Below are 27,750 nucleotides of genomic sequence, written 5' to 3'. Positions count from 1 at the left end.
ACTCTTGAGAGTCCCTTGGACTGCAAGGAGATCCAACCAGTCCATCCTAAAGGAGATTAGCCCTGGGATTTCTTTGGAAGGAATGATGCTAAAGCTGAAACTCCAGTACTTTGGCCACCTCATGCGAAGAGCTGACTCATTGGAAAAGACTCTGATGCTGGGAGGGATTCGGGGCAGGAGGAGAAAGGGATGACAGAGGATGAGATGGCTGGATGGCATCACTGACTCGATGGACGTGAGTCTGAGTGAACTCCGGGAGTTGGTGATGGACAGGGAGGCCTGGCGTGCTGCGATTCATGGGGTTGCAAAGAGTCGGACACAACTGAGTGACTGAACTGAACTGAACATTCTGTCAGGGTGAAGTGGGACACTAAACTATGATAAAGAACCTGGGCTTTGGAATCAGAGACTTAATGTGCAATCTTCTTTAGAACCCATGTCACACATCACAGAGTGGCTGCCATAAACCAGACATTGTATACTCGTGAAAAGATCACCTGTCATTTGAACTTTCATTATTTGTGGAAGGCTCATCCCTAACACTGCAGCCTACTACTTGATTATTAGAAAAATTTTAGTTAACTTTCTTAATTATCAATACAGAAGTTTTGGATCATCTTAAATACAATTACATGAAGACAAGTTTACTTACTCCTTTATGTTCTAGGGTTTCTAAGAATTTAGTTAATCTAAATATATGTATTATTTTAATTTATGTTTTTCTTTGTTCCTAGGCCTATCATGGTCACCATCAAGCCCTGGAAGTGTTAGTCCAGTCTCTGTTAGATCTTGACGTGAGAAACAGTAGTGGAAGAACCCCCTTGGACCTTGCAGCATTTAAGGGCCATGTAGAATGTGTGGATGTTCTCATTAATCAGGGAGCCTCAATCTTAGTCAAAGATTATATTTTGAAGAGAACACCTATACATGCAGCAGGTATGTTAAAGACTGAATGATTTTATTTACCACTTTCCATCTAATACTCTCTTCTTTTTCACTTTCTTGTATATTATACTCCTGGTAATTGTTTTAAACATTTTGATTGTAAAAATTCTAATGATTCTACTCTCAGGGAAAAGACAACAGCAAGATTATATCACTTTTTAAAAAATACTATCTACCTTAGAAATTGGATTTATATAATAGTCTGACTTTTGAAGTACTTTATCAGCAACACCAAAAAGCACAATACATTTTTACTTCATTTTGATGGAAATTATCTTGGATTGGTATGTGCTTTCATTTAACAACTGATAAATATTTTACTTACTGTACCAGGGTACTGCATTAAACATTTAATCAGACAGGAGTTACAAAGTGTCTGCCATGTGAGAACTACTTCACGGAGTGTTTTGTGATGTTGTGGATTTGTGAAAATGGAAAGCCACATAACCCTGCCACTGTGATGACTCGGTACTCTCTGTGTATCACTACAGATAAAGAGTTACCGCTCTCTACAGGAATTACTACAAGTGTTGATTTTAAATAACGAATTCAAGACCGTTATAGGTGAAGGAGTCCTAGTCAGGTATTTTTCTCATCCCCATACACTATGCGCTCGTCAGTACCTAGCTGCTGTGTACTGAGTGTCAGTGTCAGTGAATCAGTTTAAAAAAAGATGGGACTAAACCGAATTTCCTTGAAGCATCACAAGGAGCACATCTAAAATCAGGAAAAAAGGAGAACTTTCACTATCAGGGATAACAATATTTCCCAGATGCCCTTCAGACTTCTGAACGTCTCAGCGGGCAGAGCTTGAAACCAGCCATTGGCAAAGGAGAATGTGACTGACCTGTCTGATTGTGGTGTCACCCCGTGTCTGGAGGCAGGCTGCCCTTCCAAAGTACATTTCCACCACCGGAGCACGAAATCACATGAGCATTTTCTTTCTTGTTAAACTCAGTGAATAGTCTAAAATTATATCAAGAAAATGTGGTTTAAGATGGACATTTTCTACTTTATCATTATATATGTATATATAATTGCTGAAAGTTGTAAATATCCCTTACAGCAACAAATGGTCATTCGGAATGCTTACGGCTACTAATAGGAAATGCCGAACCACAGAATGCAGTAGATATTCAAGATGGAAATGGACAGTAAGTTTTCATCATTTTTTTAATTAGTTTTAGGATCTAAGACAGATTTTCCGTCTTCATACTTTTGCCCCTATTTTGGTAAGTCTGGCATAGTGTGTAACTGAGCAACGTCCAACACAGCTTTTTAAGTATACTTTAAAGCTGAGTCAGAGAAAGACCTGTTTAGAAAGCAGGCCAGCTCAGTGTGCTCTCAGGGGCGAGGTCTCAGTGGTGACGGGGCTGCTCCTGTCGTTGCCCAGGACTCCTCTGATGCTGTCTGTGCTCAACGGGCACACAGACTGTGTGTACTCACTGCTCAACAAAGGCGCGAACGTCGATGCCAAAGACAGGTGGGGAAGGACGGCGCTGCACAGAGGGGTAAGCAGAGCGTTCTTTCCTGAAGTTTTTATGACCTCATTTTACCTAAAACTGAACTAGGCTATGTTTATATTTTTCTTCATTAAGTTTTTACCAAATAATCTTTACTGTTTCTTTCACTGTCTCAGTTTTTGAACTCTGATTTTAAGCAACCACAAAGCATAACTTAATCCAGAGAAACAATATTGAAACAAAATTTTAAAACCCTAAAATCTTGAATAGTCTTATACATTTTTTTCTTCTCTTTCTTACACATTTTTATCTTTTTTTTTTTATAGAAAACTGATTTATATTGGAATTTTCTTTTCTTTTTTTTTTTTAAACTTTACATAATTGTATTAGTTTTGCCAAATATCAAAATGAATCCACCACAGGTATACATGTGCTCCGCATCCTGAACCCTCCTCCCTCCTCCCTCCCCATACCATCCCTCTAGGTCGTCCCAGTGCACTAGCCCCAAGCATCCAGTATCGAACCTGGACTGGCAACTCGTTTCTTACATGATATTTTACATGTTTCAATGTCATTCTCCCAAATCTTCCCACCCTCTCCCTCTCCCACAGAGTCCATAAGACTGTTCTATACATCAGTGTCTCTTTTGCTGTCTCGTACACCGGGTTATTGTTACCATCTTTCTAAATTCCATATATATGCGTTAGTATACTGTATTTATGTTTTTCCTTCTGGCTTACTTCACTCTGTATAATAGGCTGCAGTTTCATCCACCTCATTAGAACTGATTCAAATGCATTCTTTTTAATGGCTGAGTAATACTCCATTGTGTATATGTACCATAGCTTTCTTATCCATTCATCTGCTGATGGACATCTAGGTTGCTTCCATGTCCTGGCTACCTTTGAAATATTTTCATTCAATTAAAAGGCCCTTTTTCCTAGTTTTCATATTACTCTTATTTTGAAAAAATCACCACTGTAACTAAATTCTCAAGCCACTTTCAAAAAAAAGTACTCAAAATATGATAAATGCCTTGACTGGTGAGAAGACATGGGGAATACAGACTTTAAAATTCCTAATTAGCTACCATTGGCATGTAGTACCCAACATAGTGTATTCAATGGCATGCAAAAATTTTCTTTTCAGGCAGTCACAGGCCATGAAGAGTGTGTGGATGCATTACTTCAACATGGTGCTAACTGCTTATTTCGAGATAGCAGGGGCCGGACACCAATACACTTGTCAGCTGCCTGTGGACACATTGGTGTTCTTGGAGCCCTTCTGCAGTCAGCAGCATCTATGGATGCAAACCCAGCCATGGTGGACAATCACGGATACACAGCACTTCACTGGGCCTGCTACAATGGTTAAGTACACAGACAGACCCGCATCCCCTGCCCACTGTGTTGTATACCACAGAGAGACAGCTAACTGTTACACATTCTGACTTCCATGAGAATGTATCAAATTCTAGACTGGAATCTGCATATGTTTTCTGAGCACTCTGCAAGTTAAGATCCTTATATCAACGGTAACGTGTATGTTCAACATTTTAAGAGAATGAAGTCCTAGTAGAATAGATCGTAGAAGCAGAAACTAGAAACTTTCACAGTGAAGTGAACTTGGCTTCATGGTTATGACAGACTGACTTTTAGCCTGCAGGAGAATAATTGTCGCCATTAGTCCTTTTACAGGTAATCTCACCAAAGGTCAGTGAGAGAAATATAAAGCTATTTTTAAAGGACAGGTGTTAAAAACAGGATTGGCTTTTGAAATGTCACTAAAATAATTTAAGTAACAGCACGTTGAGAGATTTGCTCATCTTAGATAACAGTTGACTATGTTACGTATAGTGTAAAACATCAGTTCTGTCAAAGTGTGTGCTTAGGGTATTATCAAGGATATGAAGGATTTTTTATTTGTTGTTTTGAATCTCAATGTAGCATTCAGGTTATTGTTAGTCATAAGAACATATCTACAAAACTAGCTGACAATTCTAACAACTTTCCCTCAAAATGTACAGAAAATAGAAAGTACCTGTTTATGTAATATCCACTTGCTTAAAAAAAATAAATATGGTGGCTGTTCTAAACTTCAGCTAATTGCCTTGCCACAGAGGAGGCATCTATCTTTTTGTAATAAACTGTTTCACATTGTTCTTTTACTGGGAACCATTTTGAGAAATAATTGTTGAGTTGCAGTAAAAGAGGAGAAATACGAATCTTGCAAAGTTATATTAATAATTTAATCAAACATTTTCATGAGCATTTTCTAGATACACTATTTTAATTTTCATATTAATCCTTGTATCAGAATTGAGAGCTCTGTTCTTTTCTTCTGAGAAAGATTGCTTTCTTCTTGAGGATTGGCCACATTTGGTCATTTTGCAACTCTGAGTACTGACTGTTGTTGTTGTTGTTTAGTCACTCAGTCATATGTGACTCTGCAGCCCCGTGGACTGCAGCACGCCAGGCCTCCCTGTCCATCACCATCTCCTGGAGCTGGCTCAAAGTCGTGTCCGTTGAGTCAGTGATGCCATCCAGGCATCTGATCCTCTGTCTTCCCCTTCTCCCACCTTCAATCTTTCCCAGCGTCAGGGTCTTTTCTAATGAGTCAGCTTTTCGCATCAGGTGGCCAAAGTATTTGAGCTTCAACTTCAGCATCAGTCCTTCCAGTGAATATTCAGGGTTGATTTCCTTAAGGATTAACTGGTTTGATCTCTGCAGTGCAAGGAACTCTGAAGAGTCTCTCCAGCACCACAGTTCAAAAGTATCAGTTCTTTGATGCTCAGCCTTCTTTATGGTCCAACTCTCACATCCATACCTGACTATTGGAAAAACTATAGCTCTGACTAGACAGACCTTTGTTGGCAAAGTAATGTATCTGCTTTTTAATATACTGTCTAGGTTTGTCATAGCTTTTCTTCCAAGAAGCAAGCATCTTTTACTCTCATGGCTGCAGTCACCATCTGCAGTGAGTTTGGAGCCCCCCAAATGATGTCTGTCACTGTTTGCATTGTTTCCCCATCTATTTGCCATGACGTGATGGTACCAGATACCATGATCTTCCTTTTTTGAACGTTGAGTTTTAAGCCAGTTTTTTCACTCTCCTCTTTCACCTTCATCAAGAGGCTCTTTAGTTCCTCTTTGCTTTCTGCGATAAGGGTGGTGTCATCTTCATATCTGAAGTTATTGATATTTCTCCTGGAAATCTTGATTCCAGCTTAAGCTTCATCCCGGCAATTCATGTGATGTACTCTGCACAGAAGTTAAATAAGCGGGGTGACTGTATACAGCCTTGACAGACTCTTTTCCCAATTTTGAGCCAGGCCTTTGTTCCATGTGTGGTTCTAACTGTTGCTTCTTGACCTGCACACAGGTTTCTCAAGAGGCAGGTCAGGTGGTCTGGTATTCCTGTCTCTTTAAGAATTTTCCACAGTTTGTTGCAATACACACAGTCAAAGGCTTTAAGCGTAGTCAGTGAAGCAGAAGTAGGTGTTTTTCTGGAACTCTCTTGCTTTTTCTGTGATCCAGCAGATGTTGGCAATATGATCTCTGGTTCCTCTGCCCTTTCTAAATCCATCTTGAACATCTGGAATTTCTTGGTTAAAGTACTGTTGAAGCCTAGCTTAGAGAATTTTGAGCATCATTTTGCTAGCATGTGAGATGAGTACAGTTGTGCGGTAGTTTCAGCATTCTTTGGCATTGCCTTTCTTTGGGATTAGAATGAAAACTGACCTTTTCCAGTCCTATGGCCACTGCTGAGTTTTTCCAAATTTGCTGGCATATTGAGTGCAGCACTTTCACAGCATCATCTTTTAGGATTTGAAATAGCTCAGCTGGAAATCCATCACCTCCACTAGCTTTGTTCATAGTGATGCTTCCTAAGGCCCACTTGACTTCACATTCCAGAATGTCTAGCTCTAGGTGAGTGATCACACCATCATGTACCATGGAAAACTTGAATAGTTAAATATATTCCTAATTCAAAAGCTTAGTCAGTTTCATTTTTTTTCACTATACCAGATCTTTAGCCAGAGCAGATTTGAAACAATAAAAACCTTTGGATTTCAGCTCTTCCTTTGCTTTACAGTATAATTTGACATCTTACAAGTATAGGGAAAATCAAATAGGAGTAAGACATCTAGACATGGGAAATTTATTTAAGAAATCAGTGAGATAAAACTATTTTGAAGCAGACTTTTATTGTGTGTTTTTTGTTTTTTTTTTTTTTTGATCAGTGAGAATTAGCTCTTGGAAACATCATACAGTAAGGTATTTTTTCCTCGGGTAGAGCATTTACTTGTAAAAATATTGCTGTAACTGTCCTTTGGAGAGTTGGTATTTATTATTATAACATTCCTACCAAGCCCTTCTGGAGAACATGGTTTTCTTTAAGTGAGTTCCCTACTCTATCACTGCTGAATTTAGCCTCTCTGAGCACATTGTGTACAAGACAAAATTTTGCCCAAACTACATGCCGGGTTGCCATTTAAAGATCATAACAGATGTGTCTAATTTCCAGGCTCTAGTAGAATTGGTAATGATTCTGAATTGAGCTGGAAGGAATTAGATGTGTGTTGCCTCCATGTACAGAGAATGTAAAGGCAGTGTAAAATTAATACCATATTTACAGACAATAGGCTATTTTATAATTTTGGCATTCTGAGAGTAGAATATGTAAATAGTTTTACTTTGACTAGTAATTGTACAGCTGAAAAGAAAATTGGAAGCACTCCAACAGAACAGAAAACACTCTCTTAAAATGGATTGATGGCAACACTTTAGAAGAGAACTGGTTATACATACTCAGCTTTAACATTCAGATTTTGGTTTGTGGAGTCATTTAGCCACAGAACTAAGAATATTTACATGATCTCATGTGTTCCTTTCAAAAATGTATCAAATTTTTTTGATGCTTATAAGCATCTTCAAAATATCCCTCTAAAACATAAGGAGACCAGTTTTCTCCTTCTTTTATAACCCAGGACACAAAGTGAAGGTTTTCAGCTTAACATGATCCAACGATGACTGCTGGCCCCAGGACTCCCTTTTAGCTGTCCACAGTCTGCTCAGGCGGTGACTCCCACATCTTTCCGTTTCAGGACCTGTGGCTTATAGCTATTAATATTTACTGTATGGTAAATTAGGACTGAGAAATTTAAAGATGTTTATTTTAAAATAATAATAAATCTATTACATGTTAATATAAATAGCATTTTTATGAGAAAATAACTATTAAAAAAAATACAGTAGCAAATTTCTTTGATGGCTTGTTTTAAGAAAAGAATAGTTTGCAGTCCCACCCTGGAGCTCCCAGACCACACCTTGAGAACTGCTATCCCAGGAAAATAGGAAACCCTCAAATCAATACTGGACCATTGACCTTCACTACTTCTTGGCCATGAGTTAACATTTGGAGAGGGAGAGCTAAAGCAGGGTTTCTCAGCACTGTTGACATTTGGGGCCAGACAGTGTTTAATCCTTTGTTGTGACTGTCCTGTGCTTGCAAGAGGTTTAGCAGCAGCCCTGCCTTTTACCCACTAGATGCCACAGCACTTTGCTGCCCCATCTCCAATGTCATAAGCAGAAATGTCTCTAGATGTGGCCAGATGTCCTCTGAGGGCTAAATTGCTCCAGGTGAGAACCACTAGATGAAAGAACTCACAGGTGACGGAGCATAACCACAGGTTTCCTAGAACATACTTTCTTCTCCTGGTAGAAACGATTATAGTGTAACAATTAAGTTGAACTGTTGTTTGAGAATGCTAGGGTAAAAGAAATAAAGCATCACTTTGTTAACCAAATATTAAGCCATGGAAATAAATTAAGAGGCTCTTTAAGAATCTACTTTACTCCTAATGTGGATCCCAAATGACTAACAAGGTAGAAGCAGGATGTAACTTTCCATCATTAACGCAGCAACGAGGGCGCTTTTACTAAAACCCTGCCTTTGACAATTGGGCTTAAGACAATCTGGGGTTTGGGTTTTCCCATTTTTAAAGTTGCTATTAAAAACTGTGCGCCTGGGGGCTTCCCTGGTGGCTCAGTGGTAAAGAATATTGCCTGCCAGTGCTGGAGACATGGGTTCAGTCCCTGATGGAGAATATTGCTGAGCCTGTGCTCTAGAGCCTGGAGCCGCCTAAAACCCATGCTCTGCAACAAGAGAAGCCTTAACACCAAGACTGCAGAGTAGCCCCTGGTCTCTGCAACTAGAGAAAAGCCTGCACAGCAGTGAAGACAGAGCACAGCCAAAAATAAATAAAATTGTTGAAAAAAAGAAAAAGTGTGGACCTGATACTTACTAGTAATCAGTTATTGCCCTTTAGCTCAGCAATATCATTTCCAGAAAATTGTTCTTGGAAATACAAAAGAAATAAATACTTTTCTCTTTAAGATCTGAAATATTTCATTTATAACATTGATGATTATATCACAAAGAAAAACTAGCAGTCACCTTGAAATCCATAATTATAGAGATTAAATCATTTATGATATGTTCTGATATTGTGACATTCTCCCAAACATTCAGCAATAGGATGTCTACATACACTACTATGAAAAGACATATAGTTTTTTAAGTAAAAAACAAGTTGCAGAATGTCCCAGTTGCATAAAAATGAAAAAGTATGTGTTATGTACATGCAGTTGTATATGCCTAAAAATGTTCTGGAACTGTAAGGCAGTAGATCCAGAGAGTAGAACTGGGTGTGGGGACAGGGACGTGTACTTTTTTTTCCCTCTAAACACTTCTGTAAAATAATACCATTGGCTCATTCCTATAACCAGAAAATATTTCAATTCTGAAGTTAATTGTGCTCCATAAATAGTTGTTCCCTGGTTGCTTACTAGTAAAGAACCTGCCTGCCAATGCAGGAGCACAGGTTCAATCCCTGGATCGGTGAGATCCCCTGAGAAGGAAAGGGCAGCCCACGCCAGTATTGTTGTTGCTTGGAAAATCCCAGGACAGAGAAGCCTGGTGGGCTACAATCCATGGGCTCTCAGAGAGTCAGACGTGACTTAGCTACTAAAACAACAATGTTACGTAAATATATATTATTTTGAAAGTTACACTGCTGCTGTTGCTAAGTCGCTTCAGTCATGTCCAACTCTGTGCAACCCCATAGACGGCAGCCCACCAGGCTCCCCTGTCCCTGGGATTCTCCAGTCAAGAACACTGGAGTGGGTTGCCATTTCCTTCTCCAATGCAGGAAAGTGAAAAGTGAAAGTGAAGTTGCTCAGTCGTGTCCAACCCTCAGCAACCCCATGGACTGCAGCCTTCCAGGCTCCTCCATCCGTGGGATTCTCCAGGCAAGAGTTCTGGAGTGGGGTGCCATTGCCTTCTCCTAAAGTTACACTATTTATATGTAAATAGGTCATTTCAAGAAATAATGCCCAAATAACTCTTAATTGGTCACCATGGAAAAAGTGAGACTAATTTTTGTCCCCCACAAAGTATTTGTCATGTCAATAATAAACTGCTGAAGTTGTACTTTGGATTTCAAAGTGTCTAAAACTGTGATGTTTAATGGGTTCAGTGAACTGAACTGACTACTTGTAATCCATGTAAAGCCTTTTTTTAATCTGTTGGGATATGTGGATATGTATGGACACCTCAGTATTTTCTTGGTATTTTAATATCTGATTCCCATTTACTTATCTAGGTCATGAGACATGTGTAGAACTCCTTTTAGAACAAGACGTTTTCCAGAAAACAGAAGGAAATGCTTTCAGTCCGTTGCATTGTGCTGTGTAAGTAAAGGCAGAATGAATCGGATTTGATTTGAATATTTAAGAAATAAAGCATAGCTTTGAGAGTGATCACCTTGTTACCTTCACAGAATAAATGACAACGAAGGTGCTGCTGAGATGTTAATTGATACATTAGGCTCCAGCATTGTGAACGCCACAGATTCAAAAGGAAGGTAGGAATTCAACCATGTAGAAAATTTCATCAGTTATTAGATTAATATGGGAGAATTTAAAGAAACCCCATTATTACCTAAAGGTTGGTTTTATATTTACAAGTATAAATTGTTGCAAAATCTTAATTATATTCTCATTATAAAAGGCTTTTCTCCCTTGACCAGGAAAACTGGCTAAAGATTTCCCTTTGTTAAAAACATACGTTCTTGTTGGGCTTCCCAGGTGGCGTGCATGATAAAGCACCTGCCTGCCAGCGCAGGAGATGGAAGAGACTCCTGTCAGAGTCAGGAAGAGCCCCTGGAGTAGGAAATGGCAACCCACTCCAGTATTCTTGCCTGGAGACTCCCATAGATAGAGGAGCCTGGTGGGCCACAGTCCATAGAGTTGCCAAGAGTCGAACACAACTGAAGCAACTTAGCACGTGCTTGTTACCCAAAGGCTCTTTGTTGTTATTGTTTGTTTTTTTTGTTTGGCTGTGTTGAGTCTTAATTGTGACAGCATTTTTTGTTGTGACTCAAGGCCTCTAGTTGTGGTACACAGCCTCTGAGTGTGTGGACTCAGTAATTGTGGCACACAGGCTCAGTGGGATCTTAGTTCCTCCACCAGGGATCGAACTCTCATCCCCTGCATTGCAAGGCAGATTCTTTTTTTTTTTTTAACGTGTTCGGTTGTGTCCAGTCTCAGCACACAGGCGCTGTGGCATGTGGGATCTTAGTTCATGAACCAGGAATTGAACCTGTGTTGCCTGCATTGCAAGGTGGATTCTTAACCACTGGACCACCAGGGAGTCCCCCTAAAGACTGTTTTTAATAAAGTTAACATTTCTAATTATGAAGAGTCTAACAGTTGTAATAGATGACAGTATTTGGGGCCGGATTTGTTTCTTTCAAAGGTTCCTTTAATGATGTAATTTTTTTTGGCAGTTTCATAATTTACCCATTAGTTTACCTAGATAATAGTTATCAAAAATACAAATTTTTGTGGCAGGAATTAGTAAGCCTATTTGTATCCAGGCAATGGTTTTATAGCCTGGTATGTAAATCCTTGAAAGTTGCTTGTCATAAATTAAGAATATACACGCACAGATTTAGCCCAGTCTTTGCATTTCTCTGTGGGCAGAACTCCTCTGCACGCAGCCGCCTTCACAGACCATGTGGAGTGTCTGCAGCTTCTGCTCAGCCATAATGCTCACGTGAACTCTGTGGACTCCTCTGGGAAAACACCTCTCATGATGGCTGCAGAAAACGGACAGACAAACACAGTTGGTAAAGAAACCGCTTGAGGCTTTTGTTGTTCTAAGTGTGAATGTTGCTTATGTACAATATAGCTTCCACTCTGGTTCACTGAATTTTCCATTAGTTATCTCACCATTCCTCAGACTTAAACCCTTTTACCTGCCTACACTCATGTTTTCTTTTAGGCCCACAGTATTTTCACTTGCCCTCGTGTTAGCAGGCAGTGTTAGGATGGTCAAGAAGCCTGACTGTGGAGTCAGACTTCATGTGAGTCCTGGATCTGCCAGCTGGGTGGCCTCATGCCTCAGTGTTTCCATCCGTACAGTGACAAAAGGAACAGTACCTCCTCACGGGGTTGTTCTGAGAGGTGAATGCGTTACTGTAAATCTAGGGCACTTAGAACAGGCTGAAGTACAGTAAGCGCTCACAGAATGAGTGTCAGTTGCTGTTCTTGTCTGTTCCTTGTACAACACACACACACACAAGGATATAATGTAGACCTTTATTTTGCAGTGTGTTTTTGCACTTACGTTTTTGCCAGAGGGATATTTTTCCTTTCTGTCTTCATTTCTCTACAGTGAGTTATTAGTAATCTGAGGTGTATGTTCATATACAAAAGAGTTGATACAATTTTTCCTCCCAGAGATGCTGGTTAGCAGTGCTAGTGCAGATCTGACTTTACAAGATAACAGTAAAAACACCGCCCTCCATTTGGCTTGCAGTAAGGTAGGTACACATCTTAATATTTTTTGATTGTTAATATCGACAGTGGCATTTAAGGTTTTTCCACTTAACTAAAATGAACAGAGCTAGGGACCAAACCTGTCTAATAATCACTGGCATCAGATTTCTTGGAAAAAATATTTACTTATGTGTGAAGCACTTTGGTACATGAAATTTCCAGTAAGCCAAGCAAGTTTTGGACCACAGGCTTAAATGTAATTATTATCTGTCTCTAATGTCTCTAACCTTAAATATTCTTGTCCTCTTCTGTAACCCCATTACACCAATTCATGTTTGGATGTATATTTAAGACATTAGCCAAGAAAATGCATAGCATATGAATGGTGGTATATACATATATATATATAAAATACGGATGACGACTGGGGTGTATTGAGTGTATAAAGTTATCCTTGATGGTGCCGAAGTTTTTAAGAGTTATTTGTCATAATTTTAGGGTCATGAAACTAGTGCCTTGTTAATACTGGAAAAGATAACAGATAGAAACCTCATCAATGCAACCAATGCAGCTTTGCAAACGTGAGTACTTCCAGTGTCTAGTGTAAACCTTGGAACCTCTAATTATAAAAATGATTAATGGAATTCTTTTCTAATATGACTGGAATCTGTCACAGAAGCAATTAAAAAATTAAAAAACAGTTCTTATAATTGACAAAACTCATTTCTAAAATCATCATAATTAAAAGACATTATTTAAGTTTTTGAACTGAAACCCTTATTCTTGAAAATAATAGGTTGTTTGTCAATCCAGGTTTATGGTGAAAAGTAATACTATTCTGTGTGTTTTACAGTAACCAACTGGAATAATACACTTAACAACAAATGAGGCACAAAGTTTTACACATGTCTGTAGCTAGAGAGATTTCAGAAATAATCAGGCTCTTAATGTGAGCCGCCAGTCCTGGGTGACCGCCTAAATCCTGACCCAGCATCTCCCGTTGTTCCTCACCATTTTCATTTGCTGTTCTGCTTTGAGACTTAGTAAAGAGAAGAATCTTACAATAATGTTCCCATTCAGGTCTCAGTCAGATCCCTGAAGGGTCCAGAATGAGTCACGGAACCTGTAAACTATCTTCAAAACCTGTTGGCACTTGCGCTGTTGCAGTTTACAGTTTTTATTGTTTAATACATGTGTTTGCCAACTGCATTTCTTAAAACAACTTAAGATTGCAGTTTAGTTAGTAAATCTTTCTAAACGTTGGTCTTGAAGGAAAGTGGCACGAGAGTCTGGTAGAAGTGGGAGCTGCTGATGGCCGGTGCTGGGTGCAGCGCTGACAGGCGCTCTGGGTCCTGGCTCTCCCGGGCCTCGCTCCTCTCGTCACTGCCGTTGGGTCCAGGGGCCTCCGGTTTGCGTCTGTGGGTCTCCATAGCCTAGCGTAAATGGCCTTCAGCAACCAGGGTAGAGAGTGAGCACACACGGATGTGTACACGTATTTTTTTCTCTCCAGACCTCTGCATGTTGCTGCCCGAAACGGGCTGACAATGGTGGTTCAGGAACTCCTGGGGAAAGGGGCAAGCGTGCTTGCGGTCGATGAGAACGGTGAGTAGCGTCTGCTTCCTCTTTCCCTAACCTGTTAGACGGCGTTGGCCTTTCAGTGATCCATACTTGAAGGAAAGGAGACTTGGGGATTTTTTATTGGTCAGAGAGGAGAGCTGGAGCTAATACTGACTGGGGCTTACCTTGTGCAAAGGGAACAAGGGAAGGAGAAACAGGGAAAGTCCATCTAACAGGTGAACTCCTGAGTTTCATGTATCTGTTAAATCAGAGTTGTGTTTGCCTGCTCAGTCACTCAGTCAAGTCCAGCTCTTTGCGACCCCATGGACTATAGCCCGCCAGCCTCCTCTGTCCATGGGATTTTCCAGGGGTTGCCATTTCCTCCTCCAGGGGATCTTCCCGACCCAGGGATCGAACCTGGGTCTCCTGCACTGGCAGGCAGATTCTCTTTACCAGCTGCGCCAGCTGGGAAGCCCAAATCAGAGTTAGGGTTTATTAACTTTGGTTTAGTGATACCACCTCTGTTATTTTAGTATTCAAAGAATTTGTTCTTTCAGCAAACATTTATCAAGGCCCTTACTTGAATGCCAGGTTTTATCAGAATCTATCTTCCCATCCATGTGCTGGGTGCTGTCCTCTGCCTACCTGAGGCAGTCACTGTAGCATCTCTTTGCTTTGTGTCCTATAATAATGGTTTTTATAGGATCTCTTTGCAAAAAAACATCATTTCTCTCATCGTAACACACCTTTCATTACTCCCTCTGCTCCTGCTGTGGCCATATTTCCCTGTCCCCCTTTGCAGCACAGTTACTCAGGAGCCATTTCTCCCTCTGTCTCCAGTTCTTCTCCTCTTTCTTTCTCCCTTGAATCCCCTCTGGTCAGACCTCACCCCCGCCACACTGCAGCACTGTGCTCAGCAAGACCACCAGTGCCCTCCACAGTGTTAGGGTCAGCTCTGCTTTGACTTTACATCCAGAATTCGACACAACCGATCATTCCTTCCTTAGGAATAGGCTTCTAATGTGGAATTTAAATGTATGTGAAATACCAGATGTTAAGGTTGCAGTCTGCCATAGCTAGTGTCTGATACTCCCCCAAGTAGTCTCCACACTTTGCATTTGCCGCACACTGTTCCCTGGACCAGCAGATGCAGATCTCTTACGGCAGGATAAGGGTGGGTCAGAGAGAATGCACATGATGCTTATTACAGTGTCCTTCTTAGGGGTGTTCTTCATTCACAAATATCTGGTTCCTTGAATTAGTAACTGGATGAGGGTTTATAACTTCTTATTTTGTTGTTAAATAACTATATTTACTGGAACTGAGTATTTTTTATTTTACTGATTTTTTTTTTTTTTTTGAAGTGTGACATACAATGTTCTGTTAGTTTCAGGTATACCCATTTTTTTGCATTTTCTTTATGTGGCTTTCTGGACTCCACACTTTCTTGGCTTTCCTCCTACAGTACTATCTTCAGTTTCTTTTGCTAAGTTTCTCTCTCTTCTCCTCAACCTGTTACTATTGGAGGGCTCTCAAGTTCAGTACTTCATTCTTTTTGCCTTCTCTACACATCTACTTCTGTTTCATTGGACACTAAAGCCTTTGTGTGGTTCACAACAGACTGGAAAATTCTTAAAGAGGTGGGAGTATTAGACCACCTTACCTGCCTCCTGAGAAATCTGTATGCAGGTCAAGAAGCAACAGTTAGAACCAGACATGAAACAACAGACTGGTTCAAAACTGGGAAAGGAGTACATCAAGGCTGTGTATTGTCACCCTGCATATTTAACTTCTGTGCAGAGTACATCATGCGAAATGCTGGGCTGGATGAATCACAAGCTGGAATCAAGATTGCCAGGAGAAATATCAACAACTTCATATACACAGATGATACCACTCTATTGGCAGAAAGCGAAGAACTAAAGAGCCTCTTGATAAGGGCAAAAGAGGGGAGTGAAAAAGCTGGCTTAAAACTCAACATTGGAAAAACTTACGATCATGGCATCTAGTCCCATCACTTCATGGCAAATAGATGGGGGGAAAGTGGGAACAGTGACAGGCTTTATTTTCTTGGGCTCCAAAATCACTGCAGACTACAGCCATGAAGTTAAAAGACACTTTGCTCCTTGAAAGGAAAGCTGTGACAAACCTGGAGAACATATTAGAAAGCAGAGCCATCACTTTGCCAACAAAGGTCTATATAGTTAAAGCTATGGTTTTTTCCAGTTATCATGTCCAGATGTGAGAGTCAGACCATGAAGAAGGCTGAGCATCCAAGAATTGATACTTGCAAACTGTGGTGCTGAAAACGATTCTTGAGAGTCCCTTGGACAGCAGGGAGATCAAACCAGTCCATCCTAAAGAGAATCAACCCTGAATACTCATTGGAAGGACTGATGCTGAAGCTGAAGCTCCAGTACTTTGCCTTCCTGATGCAAAGAGCCGACTCACTGGAAAAGACCCTGATTGGGAAAGATTGAAGGCCAAAGGAGAAGGGGTGACAGAAGATGAGATGGCAGGATGGCATCACTGAATGGACACGAGTTTGAGCAAACTCAGGGAGATAGTGAAGGAGTAGGGAGCCTGGCATGCTGCAGTTCATGGGGTTGCAAAGAGTTGGCCACAGCTTAGTGACTGAACAACACTCCCTACATTCACTCTCTGGGTGACCTCATCCAGTTCTGGGGTTCTGAACACTGCATCTGTGCTGAGAATGTGTAAGTTGTGTCTCCAGCTGCCTGACTGACAGCGCACCCTGTGACTGTCTGGTGCACAGGCCCAGACCTGGACTGCTGGCCTGTCCCCGCTGCAAGCCTGCTCTCGGCACAGCCTGGGCCCAGCTGATGACCGTTCCCATCCTTGCAATTGCTCCTTGACCCCCTCATACCCAGGGCACAATGCACCAACATGTACTATTGATCCACCTCCAAGGTATATCCAAGTATGTCCACTTTTCCTCGTCTACTACACCCTTGGCCAGGATCCTTTTAAAATACGTGGGAAGGGTCTTCCCTGGTGGCTCAGTGATAAAGAACCTGCCTGCCAGTGCAGGAGACACGGGTTCGATCCCTGGTTTGAGAAGATCTGACATGCCATGGAGCAACTAAGTCCATGTGCCCACAACTACTGAGCCTGTGCTCTAGAGCCTGGGAGCCACAGCTGCTGAGCCCACAGGCGGCAACTCCTGAAGCCTGAGTGCCGTAGGGCTGTGCTCCACAGTAAAGAGCAGCCACTGCCGTGAGAAGCCCAGCACTGAAGCCAGAGAAGCGTGTGGGGAGATGCTGCTCATCCGAATCTCAGTTTACTGATAGTCTTAGATGATCTCTCGGGGCCTTAGATGATCTCTCGGGGCCGACTGGGTCAGCTCTTTCTGTTACCACTCCCGCTTGTCTCCTCGTCTTACCCCCTTGTCCAGTTCTGCCACGGCGGCTCCTCACACCATGTACATGATGGTGGATGTGCGTCATCATCTTTCTTCCGGCTTCCAACACTCTGCCCCCAGTGGTCTTTGACTAAACCCTTCACCTGTTTCCAGTCTTAGCTCCAGTGTCATCTATTCAGTGAATCCCATCCCGACTACCCTTCTTATACTACAGCCTGCTGATCACCCCCATCGCATTCTCAGTTCTTATTGCACTGCTCTATTCCTTCCTTTTCCTTCTTTCCACAGAGCGTATCTTCTAACATATGAGGGCAGGAGTCTGTGTGCACAAATCTGTTTTGAGTGGTTAGAAGAGCCCCTGGCCACATCGAGCTCAGCGGGTGTGTGTAGGTGATGGTGTGCTGAGCAGCGTGCTGAGTCCTGCAGACACACCGTAGGGTCCAGGACAGCCAACTGCCTTGAACAACAGCGAGAAGAAGCAGGCTGTCAGAAGGCCCTTGAAGCAATTCAGTTAGAATAAACCTAGAATGCCGTGAGAGATGTCGGGGAAGGTATCCCCCGCAAAGTGCCTTCTGAGCCAGAATCCAAAGGACAAGTGAAAATATGGGAGAAAACTTTCTGAGAGAGTGGTATATTTAATAGAGATACAATGCAGGGCAGCCTGAGTACTAAGTTACACCAAACCAGAGTCTCTTGGGAGAAGGCAATGGCACCCCACTCCAGTACTCTTGCCTGGAAAATCCCATGGATGGAGGAGCCTGGTAGGCTGCAATCCATGGGGTCGCTAAGAGTCGGACACGACTGAGCGACTTCACTTTCACTTTTCACTTTCATGCATTGGAGAAGGAAATGGCAACCCACTCCAGTGTTCTTGCCTGGAGAATCCCAGGGACGGGGGAGCCTGGTGGGCTGCCATCTATGGGGTCGCACAGAGTCGGACACAACTGAAGCGACTTAGCAGCAGCAGCAGAGTCTCTTAGGTCAAGTGGCAAAGGATCTTTGTGTCAGACTAGGTGACAAGTTCACAGTCAGGGTGGGAGGAGGGAGTGGGCAGAGTACGGCAGAGATGTTGCAGATGAAAGAACGTTGATGTTTCTTCCCTCCCCAGGCTCCAATGAATCCCATCAAAAGGGCATTCATCAGAGCCTGGGGAGGGAAGACGTGGCCTGCAGTCTGGCATGGAGTGATGTGGGCAGGGGAGGGGAGGCCATTGTTTAAGATGAGAATGTAGGAGGAAGAGCTGGGTTCACTTAGGAACGTGAGAAAAGTTCACTGGCAACTCCAGGTGAGTAATTGGATATAGACGTATGGACCTGGAGCCCAAAGTCAGCAACATCTAGGTTGGACATAGAAATTTGGGAATCATTCGTTTAATACAGTCATGAAATCCGTAGAAGTGAGTGGTACCACGTACTAAGATAAATTCAGTCTCACCTGATTTAAAAGAAACTTTCACTGTCAGCAAATTATATTTCTGGAAATAAGAAGCAATATAGATTAAAATGAAGAGCCTAAATTGCTAACCTATAGCAGATATTTGGTCACATTATGAGGCTGTACATCAAATAGCCAAAAGATGATCTTTGTTGGTCATTTTCAAGGTTTTATATCGCTTTTCCATATGGAAAGCATAATAAACAGATGACAGTGAAGGTCGCCTGTGACCTGATGTCTTCTTGCATACTTTGCAATATGAGATAGTAATCAGGGTCCAAAGTTGGCAAGTCATAGTAAGTACCCATCTTATTTTGTAATTAATTCTAACCTTCAGATTAATGATCCAGTTATAAATTGCTCCAGTAACAAGAGACGTTGATGATTTAATTAGACTCTGTATTTTCACTGTCCTCTTTCCTGACCCAGACAAGTGTTTCCAGTTTGTTGCACAGATACTTTGTTGTGGTGGTATTGTTCAGTCGCTAAGACTCTTTTTTTTTTTTTTTAAACTTTACAATATTGTATTGGTTCTGCCATATATCAAAATGAGTCCGCCACAAGTATACATGTGTTCTCCATCCTGAACCCTTCTCCCTCCTCCCTCCCTGTACCATCCCTCTGGGTCGTCCCAGTGCACCAGCCCCAAGCATCCAGTATCATGCATCAAACCTGGACTGGCGACTCGTTTCATATATGATATTATACATGTTTCAATGCCATTCTCCCAAATCATCCCACCCTCTCCCTCTCCCACAGAGTCCAAAAGACTGTTCTATATACATCAGTGTCTTTTTTGCTGTCTCGTATACAGGGGTATTGTTACCATCTTTCTAAATTCCATATATATGCGTTAATATACTATATTGGTGTTTTTCTTTCTGGCTTACTTCACTCTGTTGTAAGTGAAACTCTGGCTCCAGTTTCATCCACCTCATTAGAACTGATTCAAATGTATTCTTTTTAATGGCTGAGTAACACTCCACTGTGTATATGTACCATAGCTTTCTTATCCATTCATCTGTTGATGGACATCTAGGTTGCCTCCATGTCCTGGCTATTATAAACAGCTATGACTCTTTGTGACCTCATGGACTGCAGCACAGTAGATTTCCCTGTCCATCACTGTCTCCCAGAGTTTGCTCAAATTCATGTCCATCCTCTGCCACCCCCTTCTACTTTTGCCTTCAGTCTTGCTCAGCATCAGGGTCTTTTCTAGCAAGTCAGCTCTTCACATCAGGTGGCCAAAGTACTGGGGCTTCAACTTTAGCATCAGTCCGTCCAATGAGCATTCAGGGTTGGTTTCCTTTAGGATTGACTGGTTTGATGTCCTTGCTGTCCAAGGGGCTCTCAAGAGTCTTCTCCAGCACCACAGTTTGAAAGCATCAATTCTTCAGCACTCAACCTTCTTTATGGTTCATCTCTCTTTATGGTACATGACTATTGGAAGAACCATAGCTTTGACTAGATGGACCCTGTGATGTCTCTGCTTTTCAGTACAGTCTAGGTTTGTCATGGCTTTCCTCCCAGGGCGCAAGCGTCTTTGACTTTCATGGCTGCAGTCACCATTCTCGGTGATTTTAGAGCCAAGAAAATAGTCTGTCACTGTTCTACTTTCCTCCCATCTGTTTGTCGTGATGGGACTGGATGCCATGATCTTAGTTTTCTGAATGTTGAGTTTTAAGCCAGGTTTTTCACTCTCCTCTCACTCTCATCAGGAGGCTCTTTAGTTCCTCTTCACTTTCTGCCATTTGGTTGGTGTCATCTGCGTATCTCAGGTTGTTGATATTTCCCTGGCAGTCTTGATTCCAGCTTGTGATTCATCCAGCCCAGCATTTAAAGTCAGTCTTGTACTGAAGAAGGGAACATATACAAAGGAAACATTTGTTTGATTTAGGAGCTTTAAACCTAAAGCTTTAAACGTAACAGACTACAGAGGAAACCGAGGTCCCAGATGGATGATTCCTCCACTATCTCATAACTTATCTGCATCCATCCAAGTTTTCTCAGGGTTGGATTTATGTTTTTCTCAGTGGACTATGACCCCAAAAGAAGTTAAATGGTGGCCATGTGTTTTCATTGAACATGCATATTTTGAGCACCAGCTCATAGCCTCACTCACAAATCTGTGCACATTTAGGTTTCTCAGCATGTAAGTCCTTCCCTACAGAACTACAAATTAACGGTAAAACTCCCCCACCATTCTGAATGAAGTTTTACCAGACTTTTCCCCCCTTATTCTAGCCTGATAGCATCTGGGAACTTGGATGGATGCAGGAGGATGAATCATTCTAATTAAGCCAGCTTATTATATAAGCCAAGTAATTTAATATATGTCTGAGGTTGAAGACCAGGGTAGGTTTACTGCCTTTCTTTAGTGAAATGAGTCTCAGGATGAGTGATTTTTAAACTTGTTTTTAATTCCAGGCTATACCCCAGCTTTGGCCTGTGCTCCCAACAAGGACGTTGCAGACTGCCTCGCACTCATTCTGGCCACCATGATGCCTATCTCGTCAAGTAGCCCTTTATCATCCCTGACGTTCAATGCCATTAACCGTTACACCAACACCTCGAAAACTGTCAGCTTCGAAGCCTTGCCCATCATGAGAAATGAACCCAGCTCCTACTGTAGCTTCAACAACATCGGCGGGGAGCAGGAGTACCTATACACTGATGTGGACGAGCTCAATGACTCCGATTCAGAGACCTACTGACCGGCTGAGCCAGAGACCCGGGGAGGCTTCACACTGTGCTTTTTCAGGAAAAAGGCACTTTCTTACTCACATACAAATGCAACCTAAGAGAGATGGCAGAGTGCGCACACAGAAGAAATATGATCACATTAGGAAGAAGAGTTGTAAAGGCACGTTTTACGGAAGGAACTTCCAGTGTCTTGAAACAGACTTGAGCAGAGGGGAACACTTGATGGCACAGAGCCTTGTGAAGCTGTAGGCTTCAGGTTTGCAGTGCCAGGAGTTATTTGGGACACTGCACCCTAATCTGCTCACACGAGCAACACTATCGTGAAAGAAGAGATAAGGACACTAGATTTCAATTTTATCAATAAAACTACAACTAAATTTAAGGGCAATAAAAGTTTGGTACAATAGGCATGATGTGCACAGCAAATTGCCAAAGGACCAAATAACTCGGGTTTTAGTAGAGCACCACTTTGCGGAAACTGGAGCGGGTGAAACTAGACATTATCCAAACCAAACTTCAATATTTCGGAAAATGAAGCTGAGATTTGGTTTTCAATGTTGATTTTTTTTTTTTTTTTAAAGAAAACATCTGAAAGCCTTCTAATATGTATTAAACCATGAGAGAAAGCAGATGTATTTTTACATTTTTTTTCTTTTACATAAAAATTTTAAAATTCCAACTTTTATAATATTAGAATTGAAAACCAGCTGACTGGGTGCAGTCAGGGTGAAAATATTTGTGATGTAGACACGTGATAGATTGGGGTCAGACTGTTGATTGCCGGGTTTTGAATGGTTTAGGTTTAAAACTGAACTATTTTTGTTTGAAAATGTAAAGAATTTCCTCAAAGAAGGAAATTTGATAAGATCAGGAAGTGGATGATTTTCACCCTGTTGCAGCCTAGTGGTCCTGGGGAGTGGCGTTTTCAGCCTCACTACTTGGATGGTACACTTTCGTCACCTTTATGTCACCCCCGTGCCTCCACAGTGGGTTAGGGTATTTTTGTTGTCATTGTTTAGTGAAGAATCAAAAAGAAAAACTCCCTTGCTACTCATAAGTTAACATCATCAGGTCTCTTGGAAGGCATTTCTGTACTGGGCAAGGTTTAAAATACTAAAGCCTTTAGGTCTTATTCACATTTAAAGTAGCGTGTTTATAACATGCTACTGTTTAGGGAAAGAAGCGACTGCCAACCAGATTGGAAGACTGCCTTTCAAATAACAAAAAGAGGCGGGGAAGGCTGATGTTGGGCTTTTAAACGACAATTTATAAGGGTCTGCTTTTACTGTAACTGTCACCTTCCCAGTGAAAATGATTTCAATTACGTAGGGGGTCTTCCAGGTTGGGGTAGAGTTCCATAAATTTTGACAAAGTGATTCCCAATTTCATTTTATTCTTTTTGTATCGTGAAACTGGAAACTTTATGACATTGTAAATTATCAGCTGGTTTTTCTGAATATAAAGTGTGAAAACACAGAACAGTATTTTGATCTATTTGATAATTTTGTGGGTTTTTGAAGAATTAATGAGCATGTAAATAGAAATAGTGACTGCTTGAATACTGTATTTACTTGCACTCTTTCAGTACATCAAGATTCCTGTATATTTTAGAGTATAATAAAACACAGATGTGAGTTGTATTTAATGCATAATGTATTTGTATCTGTGCATATTACTTAAAAATCTATAAAGTTTCTAGGGCATTGACTACTAGATTTTAAGCATTTTTTCTAAAATATTTACAGAAATTATAAATGTAATTGTCCATCTTTCTTTATAGTATAAAGAAGTCATAATGAACCCTTCCTAATTATTAGTGGCAGGAAGGTGTTATATGCATTTTAAAGACAGCAGACTACATTTTCTTTTGTACCTTTTGAAAAAAAGGAAAAAAACTCAAGAGGATTCTAAAAGTATACATATGTGTACTTTCTCTTTCCTTTTAGGAATTCTCTTCTGAATTCCCTGAGGGAATTTCCTAGAGTCTCAGAATTGAAAGAGACCTGAGGTTCATCCAGTCTAGCCTCTTAACAAATGCAGGAGCCCCTTCGACCAGGGTGATCCTCCCACCCTGACACTTGCAGTGACTCTACCTCACCGGGCAGTCCACTCAGTTGCTGAGCAGCTCCAGCTGTTAGAAAGGTCTTCCTTAGGTGGAGCTGAGCCTCCCTCCTTCCCGGGAACTTAGGTCCTCGGGCCCCGGGTCCGTCCTCCAAGAGAACACGGAGAACCTCGGCAGGACGACACATGCCCTCTTCTCTTTTGCAGGCTGCTGGACTCATCTGCTGAAGCCATTTCCAGAAGGACTCATTAGACACGCTGTTAGATTTACTGCCTCTGATGAAACTCAAGGTGTAGCTATAAAGTAACAAGCTGTTCTTAATTTATCCTCACACGCACCAGAATTCAGAGCTTGCGTCATTTTACGTACATGATGCCCTGACTAGGAATACTTGTGAAGTGTGTCTTCCGATCACTGGCCCACTAGGGAAGCTGTTCCGTTGCTTTACGGTCTCATTTTGTGATGGGCTGTCCCCTGGCTTGATCAGCCACTTCCTTTGGTTAGCACCAGCGAGGGCAAATCCCAAAGCATCGTTGTGAGCCACGCTGCAGCAGCACTGGCATTGGAGGAACCCGCGGGCTGCTTGAATGAAGGGGCACAGCGCCCGCGCGCTCCTTTATAGCTAAACCTTGTGCGTCAAAGGCGTCCAGGCCCTATTCTGTAATGGTTTTATACTCGCACAGAATAGAAAAGCCTGCTTGCTTTTTTAACTTCTGCATGGAAGATGACATCTGAAGTATCTGATGTGTATTATAATACCAGCTTCTGCTCTGGAACTGCTTTTAGGGCAGTGGTGATAATAGCAAATAACCTCCTTTAACAAGACAAACAGTACCGTTTAGTTCAGGAGCTAAGTATAGCTGTTGATTTGGGGTTTAATTTGGCTTATATCGGACCTTTTAAATAAAGTTTTTTAATGCAATAAATCAAGTGTCTTTCACGTGCAACCTTCTTTTTCCCTCAAAATATCTGACTAGTGTTGAACTGTAACTGGTTTTTACCTTTCTTTACTAACTTATTGAATTTTCAATAAAGCTGTTTTAGAATTTAGATGAACCTTTCTAAACAAGCATTTTAAATACAGTTATTCAACAAATACTTATTGCTTGCCTGTTACATGCTTGGCAATGGGCAGAAAATGAGCCTCAAAATTGGGGTCTGGTCCTCTTGGAGCTTATAGTTTCATCATGGGAAGGTATGTGCCTAAAAGTGGAAAGTGAAAGTGTAATTGATAAACTGCTAACTGACGCAAGTCAAGACTACAACACGATCCCTGTGGGAAGGGTGAGAACAGACTTCTTGGAAGGGTAGGTACCTAAAAGTGGAAAGTGAAAGTGTAATTGATGAACTGCTAACTGAAGCAAGTGAAGACTACAAGATCCCTCTGGGAAGGGTGGTCAGAACAGACTTCTTGGAAGAGGTGGTATTTAGGCAGAACATTGAGGAACAAATCTGATTTGAGCAGGTGGAGAAGCGGCAAATGATAGCCCGAGTGAGAACAGAATCAGCAGTTCTTAAAATGCTTGGTGGAGGGGAGGTGGATGGAACGGATATCAGCACTTAGCATGTAAACCTACAGAAGTATTTATTATGCACAGAGATTAGATGGAAGTGAGAGCAAGTAGATATAAATAAGCGATGGGAGGAGCAGGCCAGGAAGACTTGAATAACTTTGCCAAATCGTCTTAATGCTGATAATAGTAACAAAGTGCATACACAGTGTTTGTCATGCGCCAGGCAAGGTTGCAAGTACTTGAAATCCGTCTCTTAATCCACACAACTGTCCTATGAGGTAGCTCCTATTCATAGCACCATTTAACACAGGAGGAATGAGGCAGAAAGGTGAGCTGAATTCTGCCAGAGCTTGTTTGGCCCATAATTCATTAGGGTCTAGGTTCACATCCAGGCAGTTCCCACCCTTGGTGTTCGGTCACCTGATGACCTCTGATAACACTTTCAAGTCCTTGTTGAAATTGGCCATTTTGGAACTGGACCATATGCTTGGCCACTAAATGAGGTAGGTTCCTTTCAGCTTTGTTATCCCAGGTCACGAGTTTGAGAAGAAACACAAGTACCGCAACACCTGCCGTGTGCCAAGCAAGAACTGTGCTAGGCTCTGGGCATAGTGCAGGGAAGGCGGCGTGCTACCAGTGTGTGTCCTCCTGGTGGAGCCTCGGTGGAGCCTCAGAGAAGGACAGCTGCTCGTGTTTCTGTTGCTACTGCTGCTTCAAGTCTTGTCAAGCTGACATCCTCACTTGTGCCTCTGCAGGTAGCTGGCGGGCTTGGCTTGGTGGTGCTCAAGCGGGAGCCTGGCTGGACTAGGCCGCGTTGTGAACTGGGCTCCATCCGCCCCGGTCTGTGTTCCTGTGACCTGAGCACAAAAAGGCAAGCCTGCCCTCCGCGCGCACAGGTCACGCCTCTGCCCTCCGCGCGCACGGGTCACGCCTCTGCCCTCCGCGCGCACGGGTCACGCCTCTGCCCTCCGCGCGCACGGGTCACGCCTCTGCCCTCCGCGCGCACGGGTCACGCCTCTGCCCTCCGCGCGCACGGGTCACGCCTCTGCCCTCCGCGCGCACGGGTCACGCCTCTGCCCTCCGCGCGCACGGGTCTCGCCTCTGCGTCACAGTGGTTGATCGGCCACTGCCGAGTCCAGCCTCAGGGAGATGAGGCGCTTGGCGCTGCTTGTCAGAGAAGAAGAATTTGAGTTCAGTTCACAATGAACTTAGCCCTGAAGCGGTGGGCCACACCATCTTGCCATTGTTTTAGGTTTATCCGTGGACATGCCTCGCAGTCTTTGCTCTCTGCCTGCTCCTTCCTTTCTTGTGGTTCCCCTTCTGGTGTAGGAGGTTCAGATATTAAAAAGGGGGCTGCAGAAATGAATTTGGAGTTGGAAAGTTCTTCCCTGGTAGTGTTGAGCTGACAGGGTAGGTGTTGGGTATCAATGCCGTGCCACGCCCCTCCCATGTCTGATTGTGGCCATTCGCTCCAGCTCTCCAGTAGCTAGCTCGCGTCCTCAACTTATCTCCAGCACTCTGTAAGTCCCCATTTCTCTGCCTTCCTCGGTCTGTGTTATTTCTCATTTCCCAGAGAGTGTTGTACCCCTCTTCCCTTTGATTCTTACCTGCCTTCTTTCTTGATTAGGTTTGAAATATAGGCTGAGGTGTGGCATTTCCTTAATCTGAAAAGCCATGATTTTGATTTGATCTTAAAAAACTTCTTCCTCTGTGCCCTCTCAACCTAAAGAAAAATTGCATTTTCGATTTTAAGGCCTTCAGCAAACATTTTTTGAGTCCATACTGTGCAGCACGCACTGTCTTAAAGCCCGGAGCTATGCCAGGGATAAACTTCCTGCTGTCAAGAAGCATACATTTTAGTCGGGGAAGCAAGAGGGATGTCAGCGGTGATTGTTCCAGAGAGAAAGATTTGTGATAGTTGGTAGTTGGGGAAAATCCTTGATTTAAAAGACCCCCATTTATGCACTCAAGAATCGTACAATTTTTGATGTGAGATGCCATAAGATTTTGCTGAGAAAGTGGAAGAATGTTGAAGTAAGAAATTAATAAAAGCAGGAAAAGCATAGACAAAGATGGCAACCTAATCCCCAAAAGCAAACCTGAGGTTTAACTAACCCCAAAGCATGTGAAAGTATTAGTCGCTCAGTCGTGTCTGATTCTTCATGACCCCATGGGCTGTAGCCCACCAGGCTCCTCTGTCCACGGACTTCTCCAGGCAAGAATACTGGAGTGGGTAGCCATTCCCTTCTCCAGGGTATCCTCGTAACCCAGGGATTGAACCGCGGTCTCCTGCATTGCAGGCAGATTCCATGCCATCCGAGCCACCAGGGAAGCCCAGAGCATGTCATAGCTTAACCCAAGCATCAGTTGGCATTTAAAGACAGGGGATCTGGTTTAATCGAAAGTGTTTCTTAGATGCCTGTTGGCTCCACCACCCCTAGTCTGTGACATGTAACTCGCTTAAATCTTTAGCTAGAAATGAACATGGCCCAATGACTGAGGTTAGGTGAGCACTAAGCTCTCAAACAGGCTTTCCGGTAAAGTTCACCACCCCCGCCCGAACATGGAGAGGCGGTTCACTTCTGGTGACAGCGGAGCACTGTGAGTTACATCGCCTCAGACCTAGTGGAAACAGTGCATTTTCACGTTCACGGGAAATTTTGCACTCGACATGGTCTTGAACCCTCATTGTGCCTGCCCAAAGATGGTAGGATCCAGTATACTAGAGAGCACTTCCTTGTGGTTCTGATATTCATGGTATGATATTCATGATATAAATGACAGAATGTGAACGAAGAGAATTCAAGGAAAGGGGGTGTCTGGAGAAGGACTTTGCCTCCTCACA

General features: G+C 42.4%; 1 protein-coding gene across 3 annotated transcripts in view; it reads left to right on the top strand.

Moving 5' to 3' along the window:
- ANKRD28 (ankyrin repeat domain 28) overlaps positions 1 to 24,317 on the top strand; it is a 217,960-nt gene extending 193,643 nt beyond the window's left edge. Inside the window, exons 18-28 of one of the 3 annotated variants that reach the window (XM_027549361.1) lie at positions 735 to 936; positions 2,012 to 2,099; positions 2,339 to 2,456; positions 3,558 to 3,777; positions 10,075 to 10,162; positions 10,252 to 10,335; positions 11,456 to 11,601; positions 12,215 to 12,297; positions 12,752 to 12,834; positions 13,764 to 13,855; positions 21,054 to 24,317. In XM_027549361.1, the coding sequence (XP_027405162.1) occupies positions 735 to 936; positions 2,012 to 2,099; positions 2,339 to 2,456; positions 3,558 to 3,777; positions 10,075 to 10,162; positions 10,252 to 10,335; positions 11,456 to 11,601; positions 12,215 to 12,297; positions 12,752 to 12,834; positions 13,764 to 13,855; positions 21,054 to 21,340 (1,491 nt within the window). In that variant the 3' untranslated portion in view covers positions 21,341 to 24,317. The remainder of the gene's footprint in view (positions 1 to 734; positions 937 to 2,011; positions 2,100 to 2,338; positions 2,457 to 3,557; positions 3,778 to 10,074; positions 10,163 to 10,251; positions 10,336 to 11,455; positions 11,602 to 12,214; positions 12,298 to 12,751; positions 12,835 to 13,763; positions 13,856 to 21,053) is intronic. The other 2 variants (XM_027549374.1, XM_027549368.1) reach the window with 2 other exon arrangements.
- The last annotated feature ends 3,433 nt before the right edge of the window (positions 24,318 to 27,750 follow it).

Source organism: Bos indicus x Bos taurus, chromosome 1 (genome assembly GCF_003369695.1).
Source record: "Bos indicus x Bos taurus breed Angus x Brahman F1 hybrid chromosome 1, Bos_hybrid_MaternalHap_v2.0, whole genome shotgun sequence".
Lineage (NCBI taxonomy): Eukaryota > Metazoa > Chordata > Mammalia > Artiodactyla > Bovidae > Bos > Bos indicus x Bos taurus.
The sequence above is the reverse complement of the archived record's forward strand: the minus strand, read 5'-3'. Positions and strand labels throughout refer to the sequence as shown.